Here is a 25,155-nt window from a genome sequence, read left to right as displayed (position 1 = left end):
TTTCAACATTCAGTTACGTGCACTGCGGCACAACAAGTGAGTAGGGCTTGGCCGCCATTTTTCAAAATTTCTTGACTAGCGCTCCTATTGGTCCGCGGTGATCGATTCGGCGGCAGACGCCGCAAAAATCGCTCCGAGAGCGATCGACGCGGAGAGGGCCCTTTCGGCGGCCGGAATGCTCAGTGTGAACGCGGCCTCAGTATCCATCGAGAAACGACGAGAACTCAAATGGGTGGTTTTAACGCGCGAGTGTTAAGAAATACCCAACATTGGTAGCGTCGACCGGACAAATACAAAGAATAAGTGTCAGAGTCCCAGCTGGTATTCAACCCAAGCATTCTGCGTGGCAATGTAGCATTTCACGTTAGAGGTTAGGTCTCCCAGCTACTTTTCAAATAGACGCAAATCTTCGTGAACCTCAATGGTTGCAGTGCTTCCTACCCAATTTTGTGAACATTGCATATGGGTTTCCTTTGATACAGCCGTCATGTCGGGTTAACGTTGATTGATTTGATATGCGGTGTTTAACGTCCCAAAACCACCATAATAATATGAGAGACGCCATAGTGAAGAGCTCCAGAAATTTCGACTACCTACGTAAAGTTAGCGTCAATTGTAGTTAGTTGCTATGCGCTGAAGTTGATTTAGGTGGCATTGTTCAGGGTCAGTGTCTTCGCGAGCATCAGCGCTCCATATCACCTTCTCATATTGCTGATACGCATGTTCCAATTGGCATTGTTGCGCAAGTGCAAACAACTGCTTATAAAAAACATCTGCAGCTCTTGAACTTATGGGTGTGCGTGCAACATTTGTACATATCAACAGTACATGAAGCTGGGCGAGTTGGTACTCATTCATGACTTCTTTGCGCAAACACGTACACGGACACAAGGAAAGGAGGCAAACAACACAGGCGCAAACTCACAACTGGTTTATTTTGAACAACGAACTGTACTTATATCTTCACGTAGCCCACACGCGTAGCTCTTCGCGTAGCTCTTCAAGTTTTGTCGTTTTGTTGTTCTTATCATGACGTAGTGCTGAATAAGCTTTCTTTAGGTTATCTCGTGTGTTCCTGGATCCACCGATGGGGGGGCGTGTGGGCTACGTGAAGATATAAGTGTCACAGAACGAGCGCTAAAAATGGGCGCGCCGCCAAATTCTTGTGATAACGCGCGAAAGAGACGCCGCGAGGTCAAATGAAAAAAAAAGAAAGCAAACATCCAAAACTAACCGGGCGCGCGCTCTCCCCTTGGAAGCGTGGCTTCGCCGACGAACCTCCTCACCCCACATCGGCGGCCGAGATAGCCCGCGAAAGTTCTAGAACGAAAAAGGCGTGGTCATACCGAGTTGAGTCATCGGCCGCGCAGGGCATTCCAACCGTCTCGCCCTCTTCCCAGCCTTCGCTGCGTATCGCGCCGACGAAATGACGAGAACCTTCTGGAATGTCGCGCGCAAGGTATTTAACTGAGCAGCCGAGATGAGAGATCAGGAGAAGACGGAAGTTAACGCCAGAGTGCGTAGGGATTCCGCCGTGCAATCGGCGAAGGTTTTGTCCGTAGAGACAAAGCAGGAGAAGAAGATGTTTTCCACCTGAGGGGTGAAGGCTCGAGCTACAAGCAAGAGCGTGTGTCTACCACTATCGAGCGAAGACGCGTGGCAACAGCTGCGTGTGTGAAGCCGACGTGTTTCCGGCGAAGGAGTTTGAACCTTGGAAAGTGGCCTATTGAAGACGCGGGGTTTCCTGGAAGAGGAACTTCGGCGAGGTTTCCTGGAAGAGAAACTTCGAGGGCAGCGGAACGGCAACAACGCTGGACTTTGAGTTAGTGATTCTCGGAAGAGTATCATTCAGACTTTTGTTCCAAGGACTTTGGACTGAATAGGTTTACTATCTCTTTAGTCTTTAAGTGTCTTGGTTGTTCAATGCATGCGACTGCATTGTAGTGTGTACTGTTGTCTGGGTCCGTTGTTCGAGTGTGGCTAATTGTACTGTGTAGTACGTTGTTTGGTGTGTGACATATTGTATTCAACTATTGTGGAGTGTGCATGCTTGTGTTAGTTCGATCTGCCCTTATTGAGAATATACTTTTGTTGGTTTATCAACTCTCGGCTCTGACTTGTTCTTTGGGCCACAGCTGGCGTCCGCTGGCGCGCCAAAAAGGACCACTTCTAAATTGTCCACGCTTTCGTGGTGCGGTTCGGGGGGCCGATACTTCGGCCCTTGGAATTAGCCCGGCGATAGCCTCCCTATTTAACGGGACATGTGTGACAATAAGTACAGTTCGTTGTTCAAAATAAACCAGTTGCGAGTTTGCGCCCGTGTTGTTTGCCTCTTTTTCTTGTGGTCGTGTACGTGTTTGCGCAAAGAAGTCATGAATTTGTACATATATTTAGCGTCATTTGATGACTTGTCGCTAAATAAAATAATTTTGACACCGTCACTTCCCCTCCGCATGCTTCGCATTACATCGATACCTAGGTACGTGGGATTTGCCGATTTTTTCCTCACATTTGTGTAACTGCTAAAATGAAACTGGCAGGGTAGCCGCTATGCACCAAATACTAAATTTTATGTGTGGTAGGCAGACATTCACTAAGCGTTATGGTACCCTTCGTCATTCTTCGGAGTAGTGTTGTACTCAACACACACTTGCAAAAAATTTTATTGCAATATTTTGATGTGGTGGCTGACGATCGATAAATAATTATACCTGAAGCATAGCAATGGGTCGTAGAATTCGGTCACCCACTCGCTACGCAACTCACATGATATTATAAGAATATATTGTTGTTCCTTTAATGTTCTCCTCGTAAAACGCTTTTTTACTTCCAATATAGTGACTCCTTTGCCGACATCAAGCATGTTTTTGTCACTTTGGTGCGGACTTTCAAGCACAGGCTTGGCTCCACGGTTGATCACTTGGCTAGCCCGAAGCGTACCCACGTTCAAATTCTATCGTGTTCTTGATGTTTCTATATACTAATCTTATTTCGTGTGGTAGTGGTTACGGACACCAGTGGCGTAGGCCTACAACTGCGGCGCGCGTGATCCTTGTTGGGATGTCATAACAGCTTTCACTGTAGAACGTCTCATACGAGATGTGACATTGTTCACAGCTAGCGAGATTAAAAGTCATAAGGCAAGCTGCATCAGAATATCAGGGGCAGTCAGCTCAGTGAGTGCCTATAACGCGGGAACTTTACGCAGAGTAGACCAAGATATTGCGGCTACGCTAGGCCACATTATTGCAGTATCTAACATGGAATAAGGCATAAACTAGGAGTCTTTTTTACCTTTTTTATACCTTTCTCATGAGTCATGTTCATTACGTTGCGTCTATGCATAACTGGCTCGTGATTGAAAGAAGCATGCCAAATGTATTGATACCTAAAACTTATAAAAAGGTACTCGACCTTCCAATCCAAACTATCACTCACGGGCTTACTGCACAAAGAATGAACAATACCTGGATGTAATTATAGAGGCTCAATGTGCGGCGCAGATTTCTCGCCTCTCGACAAACCGGGCGGGTTGCGAGAGGCTCAACGTGTGGCGCAGATCTCTCGCCTCTACGTTACCCAGACGGGTCACGAAATTTTGCCTGTGCCGCAATCTCCACCTTATTGCAAGAAGAGCGAAAGACCTCGCTTTAATTCGCCATTAGTCAAGTACTCGTGGTTACCCTCATTCTAGGAATATGCATGCTGAATTTAACATCACACGGTAAACGATTACACAAAAAAATGTAACAAGTACACTCAAATTTGGATTTCAACATTCTCGGACGCTGCGCGTGCAAATAAGAAAAGTTATGTGGCCTTTGCTGTCTTTGAGCGGGGTATGTTAACGTCGGCATACCCTATGGAAAACTTCTTAGGCAATAGTTGCACAGGCGTCATGAGCCACACGGCCGGTGACGACTTCGAAGTATTTGCCGCTTGCAAGGGACTAACACTTCAGTTGGGAGGCTGCTGCGCAACACAGAAATAGCATAGCGGGCAAATGAAAAGGGTCATTAGGAGCTAGGAAACTGAATAAAGGCCACAATTTGTACTTTCGCAAATACTTGATGAAGTAACTTTATGAAAAATATTAATTCTTCAATGAGAATTCGTTTTCAAGGCACCATCGTTTGCAAGCTTGATTGCCTCTGGAGAGGGCTTCTTGGTTGCCACAGCGCTCTTGTAGCCGAGTCAGGAAACCGAAAATTTTTATGGCCCATCAGTACCAACAATGCACGTGTGCAAATTTGTCATTTTTTATTGTTTATGGTGAGAATTCTGCGTACCATTTTCCCTTTCTTTATCGTTATACCTCTCCAAACAGATACCTACTTATGAGAAATATATGTATTTTATGTTGTTACGCCAATTTTTGGGGGTTTGTCAAGCACTGAAGTCAAATAGAGATGTCATCTTATTTACATTTACGCATCTAGAATGCCAGTGCAAGAAAGTGATAGCCAAGTTGCTTAATTCCCACAGAAATGACCTCTGCAATTGGCCCTTTCATGACAAACGACGCGGCGGACGCGTATGCAAGCAAGATATCACTCAACAAAAAACTATTTCTTGAGTTTTTGCGTACGTTCGAGTGGAAGAAACCTGCCACCGACCCCAGTCAGCAGTTCTTGGACATTGGATGCGGGACAGGAGATGTGACCAGAGAGCATATACTGCCCAGGTAAGATACATGCCCGCTTCAATATTCTTTCACTGCGCAATATTATTCCACTGAAAAAACTGCAAGCTAAAATTGAGTCAGGGTTCCTTGTTATGAAAAACTATCTCATTATTTTTATCGCAGGTTAAAAAGGAACACTGCATTAGTGCTTTAGATACGTGTGAAATCACATTGCAATTACCATTTTTAATAGTGCTTTTATATATAGATATTTGATCTTTAAATTTAGTATGGTCAATGCAGACTATGACAGAAAATTTCTATGCTCAACTTCGCATGCGGTCAGGGCAGTCATGCGGGATGCTCTTCAAGGAAGTGGCTGAAGACGATGGTGTAACTCATTATTTCATAATAATAAAAGCATGCGACTTTTTACAAGTGCTGTACCCTGAGCCCATAATACATGCGGGGTGAAAATACACAAAGCATTGTGTGAATGCAATGGACGGAAAGAGTATGTGGAAGATTCGAATATGTATCGCTGAATCCGAGTTATTTAAAGAGCTAAATTAAAGATAATAAACAAGTTGTCTTACCAATATAAAAATGAAAAGGAATATGCATTCGCAGGGGTGCTCAGAAAAAGCATCGCAGCCATGTAACGGAGCTGGTAGTCGGCGTGTGTGATAGCTGGAGGGACTTTGCAACGTTATGCCGCAGAGAGCGACCAAAGCCAAGTAGCTTGATTGGCGTGTCTTCGAAGTAAAACAAATCATGTTATATGCACATGATGTGTCACACAAATGCATTGAATTCTGAAGAGTGACTGCTTTGAAAACACTGACACAGAGGAGCACATATAGCATGCCTAAAAGCCTTGTGCCACTTTTTCAAATACTTTCCCTTGCTTTGGTATGAAAACACATAGATAATGACTGTACATAAAAAAGAGATCTCATAGAAGCCCATAAAAGTCGTCTCAACTTATCGACTTATTTCACTTCAATAATGTGTAATATTATCAGGCACATAATATACAAGGTTATAATGAAGCATTCATTGAAGTACAGATAATTAGTGAAGACTCAACATTGTTTTCGTAGAGATCTTTCATGTACGACTTAATTTCTCGAGATCTCTAACGACCTAGTCTACGCATTTTAATGAGGTGGGCAAGCAGACTGCATCTTCTAGACGAGAAAAGCCTTCGGCACACTTTCCCAACTTCAGCTTCTCGGAAAGTTGGGCCTCCCAACCCCTGGCCTCCCAGCCCCTGGCCGAGGTTGGGAGGCCTATAACGGACGCCCATCACGCCTCTTTTTACGGTCAGGGCTGGGCAGGAGCATATGATATGCTCCAGCGTTTCGTCGTCGTCAAACCTGTGCGCAAGCAATGAACAGTGAGCCGTGGAATAGATGTGAGCTCCAGTCCAGAAGCTGCCAATGCGCAGGCGAATCAGCAACAGTCGCTCTCATCTGACCAGGCCAGTCTACAGAAGAGGAAGAGAAGGGTTGCAATTTGCCAACCGCCTGTCTGGGTGCGCCGTTGCTATACGCAATGCTTGACTGTCGCGCTACAAAACGGTGTTTTGGAACGGGCTCTCAAGAACGTTCAGCAGGCAAATGCTCCTTTGTTCAGCTGTGCTAGCCATGTTACATCTTGCTATTTTGCGTTGTATTAGCAATATGAATGTATGGGTGTTCACGCAAATGTACATGTCTGCGTTTTTTAAGCTCATAAGTGTCAATGTATTCGATGATACATGCACGGTGTATAATGCCTTTTTGAAAAAAAATACAGTTTTTTAACATTTATATTAGGTGTAAAATAATCGGTTGGAAATCATTCTTGAAATAATATTATTGTTGAGGTCTGATATTGTACTTGCAAGTTATTTACTTATCATTTCCGTGCTACTGTCGTGTGTATGTAGAGTTCACCAGGGTCTTTGTCAGGCTATTCTCACAACTTTTAGCATTGGCGACCTTCCCGTTTTGTATGATAAATAACAAAAACTTTAATTTGAATTTCAATTTGGCGTCAACGCGTTAGCTAAAAACTAACGCTAGCCGTTGCCATTCGCACGTTTCCTGCATTGGTGAGGAAACCAGACCTTCCGTGACACGATGAAATTGATTCATTCTTGCAATACGCGAAGATCTCAGGAAAAAAAAATGAGAAGACTGAAGCTTCGCCTTTAGTAGCTGAGCACGACAGTGATATTCTGTTCCTTGTGTGTACTTCAAAAGCATAGTGCATAAAACTTTTCGAACTTCCTATGCACCCGCTACGTAGTGTTAGGGGAATAGGCACAGCATCGTTTGGGCCTTTGTAGTGGGTGTCCAGCTTTAAACCAAGAAGAGATTATCATAATCGCATGTACTGACGCCGGCTGGCAATGGGCGCTTTTATAAAATATTCCTACTGAAATATTTTATGTTACATTCTGAAGCATGTAAATGGAACGTGAGCGTTCATAAAGCATGAAAGCTACTTTCACTGCATTTCCAAGCAGAGGAAGATTTTTTTTGCTGTTTTCACAAGCAGACGTCTGACCTTGTGGTAGAATAGGCGCTTGCTGCGCCAATAACTCGGGTCCGAACACCACTCAGCAACAAATGCCCCTAGTTTGCTCCCCACTCTAGCCAAAATTTTTAATAATTTATTTCATTTGTATTGTTTTTGATTTTTCAGTCACGCATGAGATGATAATTTTTCGCTAACAACCAATGATGCCGAAACCAACGCTGGAATTTCTGCTAAATGAGCTCTTTAACACTATCGCGTTAACATGGGGCCACTCGTGCTCTCAATGATAGTCCACAGAATAAGCATCAGTTTCGAAAGGTTTTCTCTTGCCGCGTGGGTTATGTAAATGTATTAATCTGACCTTCCCAGTTGAAACTAGAGTGTCTTGCTTTACTTACATAAAATATTTGTGAGTGCTTTTTATACTCAAAGCAAAAATTGGACGAGATTGAAGTTTCTCAAGCATACTTTCCCTTCTTGAATGTTCATCAAAAATTACAATACCGATTCGGCGATTTCTCACAACTTCACTTGGAATAATAAATGTTGTCTCTCGCGTAAACTCGAAGTCTATAACGAAATTACGTTGCCGTGTACCACCTCTTAATTTCTACTTAAACAGGTCTGGGCTGGTGCCATCCCCTCTGTTCTCCAGCTGTAATAAACCTGAACATATCGAACATTTTCTTCTAACATGTCGCCGTTTCAATAATAAAATAAAAAAAATGTTTAGAAATTTTATTTAAAAAACTAAGAATATCACTGACTACTCCTAATACCTTGTCTTCTGGGGCCGCTTCATTAGACCGCAGTGACAAGAACATCTGCGGGGCTTTTGATTTTACTAGCCAATCTAACATTTATTATTTTGCTATTACACTGTAATGATTTAACCTTCAGAAGAATTCATATAACTATTACCCCTCAGATATTCAACAAATTCTATCATTTCTCTTCTTTCCGTTTTTTCATCACAATGTGCCAAAATAATCCCACAGTCAAAACAAAGTAATCCTATTCGCCTAGCCTGGATAACCTAATGAGATTGCCTTGCATTAACCACTGGCTTCTTGGCCAATCTTCCTTAGTGGGTGAGGGCCACAAAAGAAAGAACCAAGAAAGCAAGCAATATGAGCCCCCAAAACTCCTCTACCCAAATTATTTCCTCCATATAACGGAGTGAACTCGGCACATGTCGTCGTAAAATGCCCCCTGCTTATGGTCGTAGCTTATGAAAGACATGACCTTGTTAAACTTCCCACTGAGTTTCAGGTCACATGGTTAAAATTACCTATGGGAGTTTAAAAAGAATGGCAGCATATCCACGGAGGGAGTGATGGAGAGTGGGCGAAGCATTTGTCCGTCCATTCATTCTTGCTTCCGTCCGTCCATGCGTCCATCCGCCCATCCGTGCGTGCGTCTGTTCACGCGTCCGTCCCTGCGTTGGTCCATACATCCGCCCCTGCGTCCGTTCATGCGTCCATCCATGCATCTGTCTGTGTGTCCGTTCGTCCATCTTTTCAACACTTCAAGTACCATCATCTCGCATCTTTTCATCATATATTCCCCATATAGAAGCACCGCCATCCAGTGGAAATTGCAAGGACTAAACGAGAAGTGGCACACGCACACTTTCTTACGGCTTGCGCTTCGTATCTACTTCCCACCTTTACCCACCTCGATTTCATGGTATATACTAGTTCACTGTATTCATGGCACTGCGCCCCAACGCTCGCTAACCCTTTCTAAAACCAAGGAGGTTACGCCCAGCGAGTATAACGTAGCAACCTTTTCCTGTCAGATAGTGCTCAATGTAAATGCCAATGGCTGCTAATGGGAAATGACAGACAGGAGAATTCGGGTTTTACTTTCTTACGGCTTGCGCTTCGTATCTACTTCCCACCTTTAACCACATCGAGTTCAAGGTATATGCTAGTTCACTGTATTCATGGCACTGCGGCTCTAAAACTAAGGATGTTACACCTAGCGAGTATAATGTAGCAACCCTTTCTTGTCAGATAGTGCTCAATGTACATGCTGTAGAGAACTATGCGAACGACGAAGAAGCAGCAAGAAACGGCAAGCCACAGCGTTGGTGCACACGCGCGATTTGAGCTTGCGCTTGTTTTGTATTTTCGGCCTGTTGACGTTTCTCACTCTTCTGGCGTTCCTCGGCCTTACAGTAGGTCTGTACGTAAATTAACTACGTGGCATGTGGTAGAGGTGTGTGGACTCCCGTGCAAACCTGGAACTTCGCTCCCGTAAGCTTCCCCCTCTACGTGACACGAACATGGCCACCAGGACGCCTCTTCAGGTGGGACCTTCGATCGTCCAGGTAACTTGTGGCACCGTGTATCCTCAACGAGATCCTCCTATCTTCATGGGCTCCTCTGAGTCGGACGTCGAAGATTGGCTGGCGAGGTATGACAAAGTCGGCGCAAGAAACAAATGAAACGACCCAAGTAAGCTGGGCTACTTCACGTTCTACCTTGGGGACACCGCACAACTGTGGTTTAATAACCACGCATCTGACATTCCTACGTGGTCTGCATTCACGACTACTATTACGGACGTCTTTGGACGACCTGTGGCACGCAAGCTTCAAGCCGAGCACCGTTTACGTCCCCGTGCTCAGCAACCAGGCGAGACCTGCACGGGCTACATTGAAGATGTCTTGCATCTATGCAACCGCGTCAACTCTACCATGTCTGAGGAAGAAAAAATCAGGCACATTTTGAAAGGCATTGACGTCGGCGCCTTTCAGATGTTGCTCGCGAAAAATCCCCCCCCCCAATTGCTGTGCTCGTTTCCCTCTGTCAGAGCTTCGATGAGTTGCGTAGGCAGCACGCAATTGCTCGTCAAGCCCTCATGACGCCAGACACACTCGCAAGCTTGCACCTAGCTGCACATCCTACCGATCAGCAGCCGCTGCTTTCGGCAATCAAGGACTTCGTCCGCGAAGAGGTAGCGCGCCAGCTGTCACTGCTGCCACTAACACATGAGCCCGCGCAAGCTTTAGCACCGGGCCTCCAACACGCCATTCAGACCCAAGTCGTTGAGGCCCTTCCATCGATGCATCAGCAACCACCTGTCACTACGCCTCTCACGTACGCCACCGTCGCTGCTCGGCCTACGCAACAACGTATGCCGTATGCTCAACCTGCCACGCCGCCCGATGTCGTGCCTACAACCCCAATTGCTGCGCCGTATCCCTACGCGAGATCTTCAGCTAGATTTTACCATCGCTCAGACGCTTGGAGGACTCCGGATAATAGGCCCATTTGTTTCGCCTGTGGTATCGCTGGACAGGTTGCCCGCCACTGTCGCCGAGATCCCCCTCCAGTTTACACCGTGGGCAGGCCAATTGCGTCGTCGTCTAGGACGCCATCAAGGTACACCACTGACGGTCATCGACCCTATGCAAACCATCGGTCACCATCTCCCCGACGACGCTCCCTGTCACCTATGCATCGCCGAGCTGCTACGAAAGAGGGAAACTGATCGCTGCAGCTCCGGAGGCAACAGCTGCATTCAATTCGAACTGCTAAAGGCCTCCATCTTTCTCACTGCAAAACGTTATCGACGTCAATGTTGAGGGGACCGCCGCACAAGCGCTTATCGACACAAGGGCCGCTGTTTTCATAATCTGTGAGACATTATGCCGCAAGTGGAAAAAAGGTGACGACGCCTCTCTCGGGCCTGATGCTCCGCATGGCCAACTCGCAGTGCATAAAACAGTGCAGTGACACGTGCCATGTGCACTGCACGTGTCATTATCTAAGGTGAACTTTATGCCATTAAATTTTTTGTGCTGGCATCATGCTTCCACGAAGTCATTCTTGGATGGGACTTACTTTCGCGTCATCGGGCCATCATAGATTGCTCACGTGCAGAAGTTGCCCTTACACCACTGCCAACCTCTTGTTTGATAGATTCTTTTTCTGAAGCTTACAAACTTGTCGTTGTTGCAGACACGGAAATAGCACCGAGAACATCCACCCTTGTAGCCCTTACCTGTACGGCCACTCCTGTCGGAACTGTTTTGTTCACTCCGTCTGACATATTTACCCGCCGCCGTAGCCTACACCTACCCTTTGCCATACTCACCATGGAATCCGGTGCTACCGCCATGCTCGTTGCGAACTCGCTATCGTCGCCAGTTACTTTACTGTTTGGGTAACATACAAGACATACATGTTTGGGTAACATACAAGACGCTGACCTCTTGCGCCTTCTGGAGTTTGCCGAACACCCACCTCATCTCTAGCTGAATGCTATGACGCCACCTGTGGCCACACTGCCCACGCCAGACTCATTCCAGTCCTCTGTTGCCGCTGAGCTATCACCGACACAAGGACGCGAACTCTTGTCCCTTCTTTGAAAGTTTCGTTCTGCCTTCGATTGCACTCAACCATCTTTAGGTCGCACAGCGAACATCACGCACCACATTGACACGGGTACTCATGCTTCCTTACGCCAACGACCATATCAAGTTTCAGCGGAAGAGCGCCGTATTATCAATGAACAAGTCGACAATATGCTCAAGCGTGGCTTCATCCAGCCATCGCAGAGCCCTTGGTCGTCCCCTGTTCTACTTGTGCGCATAAACAATGGGTCTATCCGATTCTGTGTCGACTACCGCCGGCTCAATAAGATAACTCGGAAGGATGTGAACTCGTTGCCACGCATCGACGATGCTCTCGATTGCTTGAAAGAAGCAGTATATTTCTCCTCTTTAGTTTTACGCTCAGGATATTGGCAAGCACCAATAGCTGATCCTTACCTATCGAAGACTGCGTTTGTAACACCTGATTGGCTGCATGAGTTTAACGTCATGCCGTTTGGACTCTGCAACGCCCCAGCTACCCTCGAACGGATGATGGACACCATTCCTCGCGGCTACAAGTGGAACACGTGCCTCTGCTACCTAGACAACATCGTCGTTTTTTATCACGACTTTTCGACTCACCTTGTTCATCTTCGTGCTATTCTCACGTGTCTCACCTCTGCTGGCCTTCAACTTAACATCAAGAAGTGCCATTTTGCCGCACGTCAGCTGAGTATACTGGGTCACGTCCTCCGCAAAGAAGGTGTTCACCCGGATTCGGCGAAACTCCGCGCCGTGGCCGACTATCCGAAGCCCAATTCCATCAAGACGCTTCGAAGTTTTATCGGACTGTGCTCATATTTTCGTCGATTTGTGCGCAACTTCTCTTCCATCATCGCGCCTCTTACCAACCTGTTGACAACTTCCAAAGGCGTTTCTGCTTGACCAAACGAGTGCGACGAATACTTCACCGCACTTCGGCGGTTATTATTATCACCTTCAATACTACGCCATTTTGACCCCGATGCGCCTACAGAGATCCACACCGACGCCAGTGGTGTCAGTCTCGGTGTTGTATTGGCTCGAAGAAAACCAGGATACCAAGAATACGTGCTCGCTTACGCGAGTCGAACGCTCAAAAATGCCGAGTGTAATTATTGCGTCACTGAGAAAGAGTGCCTCGCAATTGTCTGGGCTTTGACAAAGTTCCGCCCATACCTTTATGGCCACCCTTTCGAAGTCGTCACGGACCACCATGCTCTATGCTGGCTATCCGCTCAAAGACCCGTCGGGGCGCCTTGGTCGTTTGGCGCTTAGCCGACAGGAATACGACATTCGTGTTGTATACCAATCCGGCCGAAAGCACTCCGACGCTGATGCGCTATCCCGCTCGCCGCTACCGGCTGACCCAACCTCCTCGTCACCTTCTTCAGCTTTAATAACACCAATCGACTTCACAGACATGGCATCAGAACAACGCAAAGATGTGTTGATTTCCCAACTCCTCGCGTTTCTGACTGATCCGTTAGCTAATTCAGTCTCAAAAAATAACCGCCGTCAAGCCACACATTTCGCTATTCGAGACGACCTCCTCTATCGGCGGAATTACACGTCTGAAGGTCGGAGGTAGCTGTTAGTGATACCCAACCACATGCGCTCGGAAATCTGTACTGCTTTCCACAACGACCCGCAAAGCGCTCATGCCGGCGCTCTCACAACGTACAACCGTCTACGTCAGCGGTACTACTGGCGCGGCATGTACACATTTGTTCGCAAGCACGTACGTGCTTGAACTGCATGCCAGCGACGTAGAGCTCCACCTCAACGCCCTGCCGGTACACTTCAGCCTCTGCCTTGTCAAGCACGTACATTTGACCGCGTCGGTATCGACTTATATGGACCACTTCCCACGTCGTCTTCTGGAAATAGGTGGATAATTGTCGGCGGGGACCACCTCACGCGTTACGCGGAGACGGCAGCACTACCCGCAGCAACCGCGAGGGAAGTTGCGTTTTTTATCTTGCGCAACACTTGTCTTCGCAATGGTGCTTCCGCGAACTTTTGAGCAACCGGGGGCGTGTTTTCTTGTCTGACGCCATTCAAGCCTTGCTCGCTCAGTGCAACATGGTTCATCGCATCACGACAGCATGTCACCCGCAGACGAATGGCCTCACAGAACGATTTAATCGCCCTTCTCGGTGATGTGTTGACGATGTACAGAGCTTCGGACCAGACCAATTGGGACACTGTCCTTTCATTCGTCACGCATGCGTATGACACCGCTACGCACGCGACAACAGGGTTTTCTCCTTTGTTTATGTTGTACGGACGCGAACTATCGTGCACGCTGGACACTATCCTCCCATACACGCCCAACTCCTCTGAGTACACTGCAATTTCTGATGTTGCCAGGTACGCAGAAGATTGCAGACGATTGGCCCGTTCACTGACAACCGAGGACCAAGGCCACCTAAAGCTACCGCATGACACCGGCCGACATCTCTCTACTTTCACGACTGGTGCTCTCGTTTGGCTCTGGATTCCACTGAGTACTCCTGGCCTTTCGTCAAAATTACTGGCACGATACCACGGGCCCTACCGCATTCTCGCCCGTACGTCACCAGTCAGTTATGAGATTGACCCTTTGACACAGTCTCATGACTTACGCCGTCGTGGCCGGAAATTTGTGCATGTGAGTCGCCTGAAGCCGTATTACGACCCCGCTATAGTGACTACGCCATAAGTCACCAGGTTGGCTACGCTATTCACTGGGGGCCAATGTAGGGAACTATGCGAACGACGATGAAGCAGCAAGAAACGGCAAGCCACAGCGTTGATGCACACGTGCGACCCGAGCTTGCGCTTGTTTTGTATTTTGGCCTGTTGACATTCCTCGCTCTTCTGGCGTTCCTCGGCCTTCAAGTAGGTCTGTACGTAAATAAACTACGTGAAAATGCCAATGGCTGCTAATGGGGAATGAGAGAGAGAAGCATTCGGCTTTTAGTTAACGCGCATGCCACGAACTTTCTATTTTTCAAGAAAGCACAGGAGAAATCTCCCACCGGCACCCCCTTGCAGGTGAAAATGTAACACTGGTTACACAGTATGACTACGACTACGACTACGAGGGACAAACGGGTGCCACTTTAAGAAGCTTCCCCCCTAAAACCCTTTTTGGTCGGGATGGGCATATGTGCGTGTGTGTATTTGTGTGTATCTACGGGCATCTGTTCGCACGCCGATGTGAAGCACCAGTGTTTTGTGTGGCTGACCGTGTGAGCATCTGTCGACACTCAACAAAGTTATCAGTGCAGCAAAGATTTGCAATGACAGGTTGGTGTTGAGTGCGAACATTTCAAGATATTTCACACCGTTGAATTATGCTGGACATCAGTCCTATTCCACAACAAAACGCTGCGAATGCCACGCTTCAAAAGGCTGAGTTACAAAAAGTTTCGAAAAAAATAATTTATTGGCAACGAAAGTAAGCTGTTACGATCATCATTGACTGCTCATAGAGTTTCATACCTAAAACATCAAAGCAGTCTGAAGTAAGCTTCGCACGACCACGGCAGGCTAGCCGGGAACCGATGTGGGAGTGGCACCGGCGAAGCGCTCGCACCGGCTCCGCCGATGGTGGCTTCTCTAATTGGCACCAGTATTTCACCGGCTGCAACATCTAAGAGGTCATAAGGCCTCGCTATGCTGTCCGTATTAAACCGAACGTTACTTTTGTTGATCAAGCCGGCGTCGTAGCAAACTCACACTACGCGCTGGCTGCCAAGGCGAGCTCCACGAGCAAACACCGACCACCCGCGACGCAAACAGTGCCGTAGCCAAAAAAGGGGAGGGGGTTCAACCCTTTCCGGAATTTTTTTTTCACCCCCCTCTGCCACTTACTCTACTTATTTTTTTGTGACTTCGTGCTGACGTGATTTAGAAACTAAGTGCTGCTACTATCACAATATCATTTCTGGGTGCTTTTACAAAGAATAATGTCTGCATACGAAAAAACGTGTCACGGTGTTTTTCAAGGCTTAGCATTGTGGGATATTTTGGGCAAGAATTTTGGCCGTGAGTCTTTTAGTTGGCTCGGCGACGGGATTAATACTCAAGTGGTACTCATAGTTGTACCGGTCACAACAGATCTCGCCAGAGTCGAATACTAAGATAATTTTTAATAGAGAGAAGCTCGTTTTATTAGAGATAGCTAGACGCAGTTCCAAGGTCTGATAGGCAACGTTCAAGCATATTACAGTGTGAGTCTTCTTACGTGTGCTAAGATATACTCAAGCTAAAGAATAACGTTTCAACTGAACCTTGCCACGTTCTGCTAACATCTAAACCCACACACAAGCACACACGCGCACGCTCGTACGCGTGACAGAATATGTAATTTATACACCTAACTCTGCTTGTATGCAAGTGCATAATATAGTTATACATTTTGTGATCGTTATTTAAGCATCCCATCTTTTCATCTGTACATACTTATCATCACCACTCCAGTTTGCGTTGTGGGGCACATACTCAGAGAATAAAGAAGAGTGTTGAGTGTCCTTGGACGTCACCTTACAAATGATTGAGAGTGCTCTCCGGTTCCTGCATCCTCTCGTGCTCTCGAACATCCCCAGCGTCTTCTAGAACACATCTCTAGAGCTTTGTTAGGTCACCACTTAAACGACCTGGGTTCGGTAATGTCGCAAGCCGACCAGCCCAGCAAACCAGCTTTGCCACCCCTCCCACCGCCAAGAAACCGTTCTCACCACACCAGCCCTCAAAAGGATCCTCCGCTGTTAGCTGTGCTTCCGGCTGAGGACGTTGAACACTGGCTTAAAAGTATGGCCACGTGAGCGCCATCAACCATTGGGATGAACCTACTTGAGCAGCGTCGCAAAAACGTGGTTTTTCAACTACACTACAAATTTTCGACATGACTCGCCTTTACACATCAGCTCCGCCAGACTTTTACCAACCTGTCAGAGCTCTTGGATATCGCCATGAAGAGGCTTAGTGCATGTGCTTAATTCCCCGGCGAGTCTTAAACTGCTAACATTGAAGAAATTCTTGCCCTGTGCCGCCGCATCAACAGCTATATGGCGGAAAACGACCATGTTTGCCACCTGCTAAAGAGCATTGCGACTGTCACTTGTAATGCGCTTGTGGTGCAGAAGCCCCCGACCATAGCTGATGTTGTCGCTACCTGACAGCGCCTTGAAGAGTTTTAGACCACTCGGGTGCGACCTGATAAGTCCGATCTGTGCTCGAGCCATGACACAACAGAGCATGCTCTATGATCCGTGAACAACTTTATGTGCAGGCTTCACCTCGACTCGCCACCTTGATATTCGAACAACGCCACCTGCTACTAGCCTACGCGACGTCGTGAGGGAGGAACTGGCCTTGATGACTGGCACACCAGTTCCAAGCGTACATTCCGTGCCCATACCATGTTACGCTGACGTTGCTGCAATGAAACCTGCGCCCACGATAGCTTGGCCTCGATGACTATCACACCTGTTCCGAGCTCAACCCTGTGGCCATGCCAACTAATGCTCAGGTTGCTGCAAAGACCCCTGCACCCCAGCGAAGCCCAATGCAGCTGCCAGCACCCGGAGCGCATGGTTCGCTCAACTCACTCGCACCGCGACCGTCTGCCCAGCCTTACAACGCCTGGCGCACTACGGGGCTGACTTGCTTCTATTGCGGCATCTGTGGTCATAGTTCAAGGTTTTGCCGACACCGTCAGCAATACAAAAGACGAAGCTACGGTGACTTTGAACGAGACGACTTTTACCCCACTGGACCACCCTATCAGCGACTGCATCAAAACAGCACGCCTCGGTTGCCGTCTCCGCAGACCTTCGGCTCAGTTGCTAGGTCCCGTTTCTCGCGTTGTTGCTCACCTTCACCGATGCCGCGTTCCTCTTCTCCGCTTCAACCTTCTACTTCAATTCCCGACCACCAGCTGGAAAACTAAGTGATGCAGCTTCGGGAGAAAAAGTTTCATGTTTCGCACTACGTCATACTCATCCGGCCACCCATCAAATGCTTTATTGATGTATGTTGAAGGTATACAGACAGAGGCACTCGTAGACACAGGTGCATCATTTTCCGTAATTTGTGCAGACTTTTGGGCAGAACACCATACGATGGTCCTCACCTTCGTTGCGCAGATAGTCCCTGATCAGCCTTCAAGTGTTCGTACAGTCTGCGTTTTCATAGATAGCATCATTCACCACATTCAGTCTCTTGTACTTCTTTTGTGCACTGACACACTCATTTTAAGATGGGGCTTCCTATCATCGGCATCAGCTTTGATATCGTGTCGTCAGCGAGATTCATAAGTCAGTTGCTGAGAATTCATCCTCTGTTGATTCATACAGCTTCCGTTTCGTTGCTGCCGCTTATTGTTTCATTTCGCCAGGAGATGAACGAATTCTCACGATCGCTTCTTACACTATAGTTACCGGTGACGTGTTAATAGCTCCATCAGTTATCTCCAAACATGCGGGACTTACCATTGCACCCGGCCTTGTGCGGTTTGACGAAGGTATAGCGCTGGTCTCCGCCTTGACCTCAACTTCTCAGGCAGTGATGCTACCTCAGGGCACTGCTGTGAGCTGCTTCGCTGACAGCGAGCCTTTTTCGCTGGTCTCCTTCACGCATAATCACCGTCTTTGTCTGCTACAACTGATACCAAGGCTACCACTTTTACTTTAAATGCTACCATAAGTCCTCACCTAACTGCCGAGCAAAAGGGAGACCTCTTAGACTTTCTTCAAAAGCACAGCCTTTCGTTCGATGTACATTCCGAAGGTCTGGGCCGCACCTTCAGTGCAGAGCACAGCATCGAAACCGAAAGCAGCTTCATTGTAAGCCACCACATGTACTGTGTGTCTTCGGCTGAACGGCAAATCACTAAGAAAAACGTCGCCCACATGCTCAAACGCGGCATTATTCGACCTTCATCCAGCTCTTGGTCATCTCCTGCGGTGTTGGTCTGGTAAAAAGATGGCTCTGTTCGCTTTTGTGTTGAATACAGAGCACTCAATAAGTTCAAGAAAAAAGATGCATGTCCATTGCCACATATAGATGAAGCCCTCGACTCCCTGCTAAGCGCAGAGTATTTCTTCAGCCTCGGCCTCCAATCCGGGTATTGGCAAATACCTATGTACATAGCAGACAAGGAGAAAACAGTGTTTGCAACGCCTGACGGGCTTTATGACTTTAATGTCTCGAGCGCATCATAGATACTGGCTAACGGGGTCTCAAGTGGAAAACCTGCTTAAGTTATTTAGACGACATCGCAATTTATTCTTTTGCTTTTCCTCGGCACTTTAAACGTTTGGATGAAGCTGTAACGTGCATTTTGAACTTTGTCCTTCAGCTCAATACAAAGAAGTGCCACTTCACAAGCACATGCATCAAAGTATTGGGTCACCTTGGCAGCAAAGATGGTGTTCAACCCGGCCCCGACAATATTGCTGTCGTAATTGGTTTTCCTCGTCTGGTCAATCAAGAACAATTGCAAAGTTTGCTGTGCCTGGTGTCTTACTTTTGCCGCTTCGTCAGTCACTTTGCTGTCATTGCGGGACCATTACAGAAACCTCCGACTTCGGGAATGGCCTTCACTTGAACTAACGACTGCGAGTGTGCTTTGCAAGCCCTTAAACGTGCTTTGGCGTCTGACCCCGCCCTCCGTCCCTTCGATGAGAGTGCACCTATTTTCCTGCACACAGCTGCGAGTGGCCACAGAATCGGTGCTGTCCTTCTCCAGCGCGACGACACTTCACGTTAGGGAGAAGTTGCGTATGCAAGCCACGTACTATCATCTGCGGAGCAGAAATACCTGATAACAGAGCTAGAATATCTCACTGTCGTTTGAGACATCCAGAAATTTCCACCTTATCTCTACGGACGCCACTTTGCTGTGATTACTGACCACAATGCTCTATGCTGGTTGCCCTCGCTGAAGAATCTCTCAGGGCGCCTGTTTCTCGGTCGCTGGATACTTCGTTTGCAAGAGTACACTTTTGACGTTGTGTACAGGTCTGGCAAACAGGATCAGGATGCCCACGCTCTCTCTCGCTGCCCTATGCCATTTTCATCTCCTACCACACATCCTCATCGCCCCTAAAGTGATTATCACGATTATCACTCACGTTGTCACCCCTGGCATTTGCTGGGTCGCTATCTTTAAACATCAGCAGTCAGTTTGCCGCGTGCCAACGTGACAACCCCTACTGTAACCACATCATCGGATACTTGAATTTCTCGCCTTCTTCACCAAATGCCAGACTGAGTCGTCAGCTACAGCAGTTGAAGCTAGAGAACAATGTCCTGGAGTGCTATACTTACAATGCGGAGGGGCATCAGTGGGTGCCAGTACTTCCCCGTTCGCTGCCAAAACAAGTTCTCGAAGCATTTAACGACGACCCATCAGCTGAACACTTACGATTTCAGAAGGCCCACAACCGCGTCAGTAGCCGTTTCTTCTGGCCTGGTCTTTCTACCTTTCCAGCTAATTATGTCACTTCTTGCGCACTTTGTCACAACAGAAACGACCAACTGCAGCTCCTACTGGGCTATAACAACCTATTCCTTGTCCCCATACACATTTTTTCGTTGTCGGAATAGACCTCGTCGGACCACTTCCCGTAACGCCAGCGGGCCACCGCTCGATCGTCACAGCCGTCGACCCCCTACCTTGATACGCGGAGACCGCTACTCTACGCACTAGCTCTGCCTCAGACATTGCCGCCTTCTTTTTAGAAGCCAGTGTGTTGTGTCATGGTACACCTCCCGCGTTGTTGAGTGACCGAGGCAAGGCCTTCCTGTTAACAATTCTTGACAAAATTCTAAAAACTTGTTGCGCAGTTCATAAGACATCATCCATTTACCATGCGCAGACCAATGGTGATTCAGAACGGTTCCACTGGACTCTCATCGACTTGATATCCATGTACATCGGACCGAACTGCGATAACAGGGACAAAATGTTGCTGTTCGTAACGTTTTCACACAACACCGCTGTTCAACGAACCACCGGAAGTTCACCTTTCTTCCTCGTCTATGGTCGTGTGCCAACATTCACCATCGACGCCTTTTTAATCATTGTAATGACGAAAACGTCCACGACTACACCAGAACACTTCATCTCCAGGCTCTCTGACACATGACCAACGTGCTCAACTCAACACGAAAGCCAGCCAAGAACACCGCAAGCAACTCAATGAAAACTTCCATCGAGAAGTCACCTTCCATCCTAGAGATGAAGTACTACTTTTGATGCCTGTTCGTACACCCGGATTTTGTTATGTTTCAGTCACGCTTTCTCGCGTACTTAGTCATTTGTGAACGAACATCTCTTGTCAGTTACCTTGTCACTCCCGTCAAGGGTTTCTAAGGCCGTCGTTACCGTGCCTCTGAGATAGTCCACGCCTCACGTCTTAAACGCTTCGTTCGCCGTGCATTTACTGCCTAAGTCTCGGCCTGGCCAGCCACTCAAGTGCGCCGGGAAAATAAATGGGAGCATTATTTATGCGCATCATCTTGTCATCTGTACACACTCATCATCACCACTCCAGTTTGAATTGTGGGCACATACCTGAGACAGTAAAGAAGAGCCTTGAGGTTTCTTGGACGCCGTGTTACACTATTTTTATTACGCCCTAACGTTTAAGGCATTCCGACGTTTCGTCTGGCGACGAAGATGCAACACCGGCAAAAGTGCAGAGTAATTACAGCCTTAGAAAGGCCTGCTAAAATACTCATATTGTAGCTTAGGCTCAAAAATAAAAAAAAGATGCTGGTCATAAACATGAGAAATGCAGTGTGGGCAGCTGCAGTGAGCACAAGTTTATTGATCTGCACTGTGGCAAACACCGTTGAATTAGAAAACGTAAATCTGAAAAATATATGACAAATAATATATATATATATATATATATATATATATATATATATATATATATATATATACTTCTATATATATATATATTGATGTGCTCTATCTGTTTGTTTTTTACATAGACATGAATTGAAGGAGACACCGAGCAATTGCTACAACTAGCGACATGCACGTGAATAAATGCACAGCATGGAGAAACATGGGTGGGCGTGGTATCACGTAAAATAACGAGCAATATGCATAGTAATCATAATTTTTTTACAAGAAATGAAACAATATTTGTGAAACATTGTCTCACACATTAAATAGTGGCACACACATTACATAGCAGTGTATTGTTGATTATCTTTTTCAACTTACAGTAAGATTAACCTGAGCATTCCATATCACATTAAAGGCCCCATATGTTACACAAGGGAGACTTTTATGTCAAGGTAGGGGAGAAGCAGGCTGCAGACCAGGCGGTAGGATATTATGACATCGGTACTAGAAATTACAGAGGAGAGTTACTCGAAGGATTTGCAGAACGCCATAATTTACGAACTTTCAATATCTTCTACCGAAACCGAGGAAACCGTAAATGGACATGGAGGAGCCTTAATGGCGAAAACAAGAACGAAGTAGACTTTACACTGAGTACACCCCCAGGCGTCGTGCAGGATGTTCAAGCGCTTGGCAGGTACGATGCAGTGACTATAGAGTGGCACGGTCTCGAATTGGCCTGGACTTGAAGAAGAAACGACAGTAACTGACATGCAAGAAGCCAGTAAAAAGCTAGCACTGAGAAGCAAAGTACAGGAATTCAGTCTCACTTCAGAACATATACTGTGCTCTTATCGAGGAAAGCAGCCTTAGCGCTGACGCAACGAATGATAATGTTACTAGTATCATTATGGAGTGTTCAGTGGAAGTTGGAGGCATGACAGTTAGACAGGACACTGGCAAGCTTTCCCAGAAAATGAAGAATCTCATTAAGAAGCGTCAAATCTTGAAAGTCGCAAGTACAGCCAACAAGATAGAACTGGCAGAGCTTTCGAAGTTGATTAAGAAGCGTAAGGTATCCGATGTAAGAAGGTATAACACGGAGAGAATCAAACATGCTCTGAAAAACGAAGGAAGCGTCAAAGCAGTGAAGAGGAATTTTGGGATAGCGAAAAATCAGATGTATGCAATAAAAGACACAGATGGCAAAATAATTACCAATTTGGATAGGATAGTTAACATAGCGGAGGAGTTTTACAAAGATCTGTACTATAAAAGGGACAACTACGAAGAACTAGAAGTAACCCAGATGGCACCCCACCAGTAATGATACAAGTCAGAAAAGCCTTGGATAGCATGCAGAGAGGTACGCTGCTGGTGAATATCAGGTAACATCAGGTCTGCTGAAATATGCAGTACAGAATGTGTTAGAAAAACTAGCCGCCCTGTTTACGAGATGTCACATGAGGGGAAGAGTACCAGAGCCTTGGAAGCATGCGATCATCATCCTAATACTTAAGAGAGGAGATTACAAAGAGTTGAAGAATTACCGGCCGATAAGCTTGCTCTTCATTGCATACAAGCTATTTAGAAAGGTAATTGCTAACAGAGTTAAGAAAACATTAGAATTCAATCAACCAACGGAACAAGCAGGATTTCGAACAGGCTACTCAACAATTGACCACTTTCGTGCTATCAATCAGGAAATAGAGAATTGCCCAGAATATAGCGAACCACGATACATAGCCTTCATAGACTACAAGAAGGAGTTTGATTCAAAAGAAATATCAGCAGTCCTGCAGACACTGCGGAATCAGGGCGTCAATGAAGCATATATAAACATCTTGGAAGAAATCTACAGGGGTTCAACTGCTACCATAGTGCTTCATGAAGAAAGCAACAGAATACCAATCAAGAAGGCTGTAAGACATAAGGATACAATCTCCCCAATGTTATTTGCTCTGTGCTTACATGAGTTTTTCAGAGGCTTAGAGTGGGAACAGTTAGGGATAAGAATTAATAAAGAGTACCATAGTAACCTGTGCTTTGCCAATGACACTGCATTGCTGAGTAACTAAGGGGACGAATTGCAACTCATGATTACGGAGTTAAACAAGGAGAGCAGAAAGGTGGGTTTCAAATCAATGTGCAGAAAACGAAAGTAATGTACAACAACCTCGAAAGAGAGCAGCGCTTCGAGATAGGTAATAGTCTAGTTAAAGTTGTAAAAGACTATGTCTACGTAGGGCAGGTAACAACCACAGAGCCGAACCATGAGATTGTAGTAACTAGAAGAATACGAACGGGGCAGAGCACAATTGGCAAGCACTCTACAATTAGGGCAGGTAATTTGCTAGTGTCCCTCAAGAGGAAGGTATATAACAGCTGTATCTTGTCGGTACTTAGCTACGGAGTAGAAACCTGGAAGCTTACAAAGAGGATTCAGCTTAAATTGAGGACGACGCAGCGAGAAATGGAAGGAAAAATGGTAGGTGTAAACTTAAGGGACAACAAGAGAGCAGAGTGGATTAGAGAAGGAACAGGGGTTAACGATACCATAGTTTAAATTAGGAAGAAATGAACATGGGCCGGGTACGTAGCGCGTCGGCAGGATAACCACTGGTCAATAAGGGTCACTAACTGGATTTCAAGAGAAGGCAAGTGGGTTAGGGGGAGACAGAAGGTTAGGTGGGCAAATGAGATGAAGAAGTTTGCGGGTATGAATTGGCAGCAAGAAGCGCCGAACCGAGTTAAGTGGCGGAACATGGGAAAAGCCTTTGTGCTGCAGTGGACATAGTTAGGCTGCTGCTGCTGATGATGATCATGATGATGTTGTTGAATGTTACCCAAATGTTGCCACGATTGCAACATGCATATTTGGGTTGTTACATTAATTGTCGTTTACACCTTTAGTATCCCTAACCAGGTCTGCTAGTAAAAGGTGCCACTGTAGAGCAAGCATTAAGCAATAGAAGACAACTAACCACTCTGCCGTTCTGTCAAAGTGATTTCCAGCAATATGTATCTCACAGTTGAACTTGCCATCTTATAGCTGGACAAAACCTAGCGCATACTGATTTTTTTGCCAAAACTATCCTTTTTATTACCCGTCAGGGAGGTCTAGTGGTTATGGTGCTCTATTTTTGGCTTGCAGGTAGCGGGATTGAATCCTTCTCGTGTTTTCAATGTAATCAAAAGTGTTTGAGGCCCTTGCACTTAAATTTAGGTGCATGTTTAGGAAGCAAAGTGGTAACACTTCCGGAGCATCCCACTACTGCGCTTCTCGTAGTCATATTGTGGTTTTTTGATCATCATCAGCATCATCATCATCATCATCGTCCTGCCTACATACACTGCAGGACAAAGGCCTCTCACATTTTTCGCCAGTCAACTTGGTTCTCTGCTTGCTGCTGCCTCTTTAGAGCCACGAACGTTCTAACCTCATCTGCCCATCTAACTTCCTGTCTCTCACTTACCCACTTGCCTTTTCTGGTAATCTAGTCAGTTACTTTTCTTGACCAGCAGTTATCTTGCCAACGCGCTGCATGTTCGGCCCATGTCCGTTTCCTTTTCTTCTTTTCAACTATGATATCCCTAAGCCTAGTTTTTCGTTACTCCACTCTACCCCCTTCTTATCTCTTAGGGTTACACCTATCATTTTCCTTTCCATCGCTCGCTGCGTGTCCTCACTTTATGCTGAACCCTCTTTGTATGTCTCCAGTACCGGCAAGCTGCAGCTGTTATATGCCTTCCTCTTGAAAGATAGTGGCAATCTACAAG

The 25,155-nt window shown here is 46.5% G+C and overlaps 1 protein-coding gene across 1 annotated transcript in view; it reads left to right on the top strand.

The window, feature by feature from the left end:
* Nucleotides 1-25,155, top strand: part of LOC119178628 (juvenile hormone acid O-methyltransferase) — a 66,414-nt gene that overhangs the window by 22,555 nt on the left and 18,704 nt on the right. Inside the window, exon 3 of the mRNA XM_075882847.1 lies at nucleotides 4,486-4,684. Coding sequence (XP_075738962.1) covers nucleotides 4,488-4,684 — 197 coding nt within the window. The 5' untranslated portion in view covers nucleotides 4,486-4,487. The remainder of the gene's footprint in view (nucleotides 1-4,485; nucleotides 4,685-25,155) is intronic.

This window comes from Rhipicephalus microplus, chromosome 1, assembly GCF_043290135.1.
Source record: "Rhipicephalus microplus isolate Deutch F79 chromosome 1, USDA_Rmic, whole genome shotgun sequence".
NCBI classification, from domain to species: Eukaryota; Metazoa; Arthropoda; class Arachnida; order Ixodida; family Ixodidae; genus Rhipicephalus; species Rhipicephalus microplus.
This window is presented reverse-complemented; position numbering and strand designations above follow the sequence as displayed.